This window comes from Hypomesus transpacificus, unplaced genomic scaffold (assembly GCF_021917145.1).
Source record: "Hypomesus transpacificus isolate Combined female unplaced genomic scaffold, fHypTra1 scaffold_129, whole genome shotgun sequence".
NCBI lineage: Eukaryota > Metazoa > Chordata > Actinopteri > Osmeriformes > Osmeridae > Hypomesus > Hypomesus transpacificus.
Genome location: NW_025813705.1, coordinates 77,888 through 82,500, shown reverse-complemented (window position 1 = coordinate 82,500; position 4,613 = coordinate 77,888). Strand labels below are relative to the sequence as shown.

The following is a 4,613-nucleotide window of genomic DNA, read 5'->3' as shown; positions in this document are numbered from 1 at the left end:
TCTCTCCTCTTCATTTCCTCTGAGTCATGATTCCATTACTCCAACTCCAAAGCCTTTACATTTGAAAAACATGTCAATATTGACTGTGATGTGAAATCATGCTACAAATAGTTGCTTCTCATTTACGGAATGACGTATGAGTCTTTGTGAGTTACTAAACTAAAGAGATTGTAGCTCAGGGTTGGAAGTCTAAAACCATTCCTCAGCAGCCAGGCTGTAATCAAGGAAACAAGCTTTGAATCTGCCATTTTTAATCGAGTTTTGGCTGTTTAATTTACTGTAATACTCTGTGCTTAATCAGTAGCCAACAGGACACAGACGTTTAGACTTTCTTGAAAGCAACTTGTTTAATTGGCTTTGGCTTGATTATTTTAATTGTCTATCAACAGCAGGCACTGTCAGTCTCAGTCTCCCTTGCCCCCCCACCCTCACTAACCCTCTCTTTCTCACACAAACACACACACCAAAGTTAGCAATGTATACAACTGTGATGAAATGATTATGTTTACATAAAGTAATGTACTGTATGTGTCAAAAGAAACAGCTGTGTGGTTTTGCTCTGTCTAATCATCTTAATGTAACAGCAGAGCATGAGAAACCCTGGGTCTCTGAGAGCACAGCAGCTGAATCTCTCTCATAATTACAGCCTGTTGCATTGGGCTGTGAGGTTTAGTTGTTCAATTTGTGAAAACAGCTATTAAGAACAGGGAGGGATGGACCTTCTGGAAATCATTCAAACTTGTTCAGGGCAATACCTAGAGACAACACATCCAATGAGAAGTGATGGTGTGTGTGTGTGTACAACATTCCGTTTCAAACACCAGAAAACAAAAGCTATATTTTGCAAATGGATCTCCTCTAAGCAAAGAAGTTCTCTTTATCTTTGAAGTGAACCCAACTTGAAATCACCCTAAAGCACCGTACTGGATTTTCACAGTAAATGTTGCATTGACAGTGTACAAGGGCTTTGATGAGGCAGATGAGCCACACAACAAACTGGATGGTTATCTTGGCCAAGGTTGTCACATGATCAAACAAGTCTTTTGTGAACTTGATTTGCATTGATCTTCAAACAGAGCCAGAGAGAGAGAGAGAGAGAGAGAGAGAGAGGGGAGAGAGAGAGAGAGAGAGAGAGAGAGAGAGAGAAAGACACAGAGAGAGAGAGAGACAAAGAGAGACAGAGACAGAGAGAGAGAGAGATAAAAAGTAGAATGTAAGCTGAAGGACACGATTACTGCAAGATGAAAAGACTTCACGATCTGACTTGCTACGACTGTACGCTGGGAAAGGTCTCAACCCATCTTCATGTTCGTTCTCGCTCGCGTGACATCTTCCTTATCAGAGCACGTCTGAGCTCCTACGTGGCCCGCATGTCAAATCACATGGAACAGGCCCTCACCAACTCATACATACATGTGGAACATACCCTCTCTTTGAACTGTGGTGTCTCATCTTTTTACAGGCATGAAGACAGGCTTCAAACCTACATGAAGGATTTGTGTGTGTGTGTGTGTGTGTGTGTGTGTGTGCGTCGCCACAGGGCACATCGCCACAGGACCCTACTCAGTAGCAGTAACACGCTCCTGCCCTCTCTCTTTCACTCTGCATATGTGTGTGTCTCTGGGACACTGAACATGCTAGTCCTGGAAGTCAGATCAGGACTGGTCCTGGGGTATGTCAGAGTAGGACTAGTCCTGGAGGTCTATCAGAGTAGGACTAGTCCTGGAGGTCTATCAGAGTAAGACTAGTCCTGGAGGTCTATCAGGGTAGGACTAGTCCTGGGGTCTATCAGAGTAGGACTAGTCCTGGAGGTCTATCAGAGTAGGACTAGTCCTGGAGGTCTATCAGAGTAGGACTAGTCCTGGGGTCTATCAGAGTAGGACTAGTCCTGGGGTCTATCAGAGTAGGACTAGTCCTGGAGGTCTATCAGAGTAGGACTAGTCCTGGAGGTCTATCAGAGTAGGACTAGTCCTGGGGTCTATCAGAGTAGGACTAGGCCTGAGGGTCTATCAGAGTAGGACTAGTCCTGAGGGTCTATCAGAGTAGGACTAGTCCTGGGGTCTATCAGAGTAGGACTAGGCCTGAGGGTCTATCAGAGTAGGACTAGTCCTGAGGGTCTATCAGGGTAGTACTAGGCCTGGAGGTCTGTGGATGGTGACCATGACAGAACAGGAATAGAGATGTTGCTGGTCTCTCAAGGGTGACCTGTGGATCATACACGCACACACACACACACACACACACACACACACACACACACACACACACACACACACGCACACACATTATTCCCCAGAGGTCTCATTACAGCCATCTACACCCCATAAAACCCCTCTAGGAGTCTGGACTCTAAACCCTTTAAAGCCCATTAAGACTGGCTTTACTCTGGATATTGACTGCTTGTTGCGGAGGTTCACATCCTTTCCCAAGGCCAGGCCCAGGCCTCTGTAATGCCTCTCCCAACCTTCCTCCGATGACACACTGCTGGCTCACGTGTCTCAAACAGGAAATGAAAAAGATGCCATCCAAGGGTCAGAGTTCAAGGAAAGATGAGACAGTTGGGTTGAGTATGAGACAGTTGGGTATTTTGCACAGTGCTACTGTGCAAAATAGTTTTTACATTAAAATATTTCAGAAATATTTTCAGTGTTTGTGCAGCAGAAAGTGCAAATCTTGAGAAAGTTTGTGTTTAGTCTTCATTTCATTATAGAAACATTTTTGCTTGACTTTTGGTAAAGCATGGTAAAATAAAATTACAAAGCTGAAACCGAAGATGATAGAGCAAAAACATGGATGGGTTTTACATCTCTTTTGCCACCAAACCTACTCTGAGTAGTTTAAGCAGTCAGCTGTTTAAGTAATGTTTGTTAACATTTGGCAGTGCTCTCAGAACGTGTGAAGTTCTTGTTTTCCTGGAGAGCAGAAAGACCTAGTCAATCCACTCGAGAGTGTGAGTGTTGAGCCCTTGCCCCAGCCATATTATCAGCACTTCCTTTGCAGATACCCCATTCATAAAGTGAAAAGGCTGGAATGTTGAATGCAACATGAGCAGCGCATGGTCAACATAAATTGCACCTCATCGGTTTAGCGGACCCCAGCATTGATGGACGACGAGGAAAGGAATCGATTGGGATAAGTCATTGGTGTTCCACCAGATTTCTAATAAGGTGTGATTGGCGTCATTACGTCGACAATACCGGGTTTATGTGGAACAACCGGCAGTAAATGGGTCACACGGCCTTTTGGGAAAAGATCCGTTAGCTGAACTTCCGCTGGATCATGCATCTTTAATGGCATTTGTAACGTGTTTAGCCGCACGAGGCCAGGTGGTAGCCTTGAATCCAGCTAAAGATCTTTCAAATAAAACACTGGTTTGCAAATCGAATTTTGAGGTTTGATTGACAGCTGACAGATTTTATAATTAAATAACAGGGGATATCAGCTAATTAAATGTAATAGACGAGTGTATATTTGTCCTAATAACATAGAGTTAAACATTATATTTAGGTACTAGTATTGATAATTTAATAATAAGTTGCTGTTTTTCTTATACTCACGTAAGCACAAACCACTTAGTTTAAACGTACAGATAAATGTGAATACTTCTGAAATTGTATCTTATGTATTGTACAGTACCAATCCACAGTCTTCTTTCAACAGGTCTTCGCACCCTCTGTTTTGCAGGCTGCTATAGGAGCCGACTGAACATGTGCTGTATTGAGGAAGTTTACTAAAACCTTTTTACAAAAAGCCAAGAACTAAAACTGTACATGCCTACCTGAGTCGGAATACCTCGGTCTGGCAAGATCACGGAAATAATAGATAAAATCCACACAGTTATCGTTCTGCACTTCACCCTTAGAGCACAGGTCGGAGAGCAGTTCCAGTGCCTTTCGACAGATCTCGTCCTCTCTGTCTCCAGGCATTTCCCACCAGCATGCTTCTGAATGGGGGGGCTCTCTAGCGGCGACCCACCACTCTTAGACCGGTCACTGACGCTCCGGTATCCCCGGAACCACTTCTAACCGACCACCTTACGCCCCTTATCCACTAATAGATCCGACTCTGTTCCAGCGCGCTTAAAATATCTCGTCGGTTAGCATCACGTAAAGTGAGAGCTAGAAGCGCAAGGCTGTTCCTAATGAGTCCGTAGGAGGATAACAAGCAGTTTGAAATCCGGTTTTAGCCGTTCAAATCGGTGCTTGGAGTCGAGGACACTGGTTGAATCATCCACCCGGACGCGCGCAGCCCTCTGGCCAGTTCATCCAGTCCCGTGCGCTGTTCGTTGCTCTGTGGTGCTGAAATCCCAGCGCTCTGCACACTCGTCAAGGTCTTAATGAATTAATTTAGACTTTGCTCGATTATTTCTCAATGCCCTGGCAGTACCCAATTCTTCCCACCCACCCTCTTCCTCGCTAACTCGCTTGTGTTCACTGCACAGCTACAAACTCGATATTTTAAACTTGTGTTGAACATATTTGTTGTATTGTACAATGTATTGTATTATTATTATTTTACGCCACACGTAGCTGTTGCTTGCCATTCCACAAGAATGTCGTTGTCCAGAAAATTATTGTATTGTGCAAATCTCTTTGACTTTCACTATATAAAGG

The 4,613-nt window shown here is 44.1% G+C and overlaps 1 protein-coding gene across 1 annotated transcript in view; it reads right to left on the bottom strand.

The window, feature by feature from the left end:
* The window catches only part of syt9b (synaptotagmin IXb), a 20,677-nt gene extending 16,352 nt beyond the window's left edge, over positions 1-4,325 (bottom strand). The window contains exon 1 of the mRNA XM_047050838.1: positions 3,779-4,325. Coding sequence (XP_046906794.1) covers positions 3,779-3,926 — 148 coding nt within the window. The 5' untranslated portion in view covers positions 3,927-4,325. The remainder of the gene's footprint in view (positions 1-3,778) is intronic.
* Between the last annotated feature and the right edge of the window lie 288 nt (positions 4,326-4,613).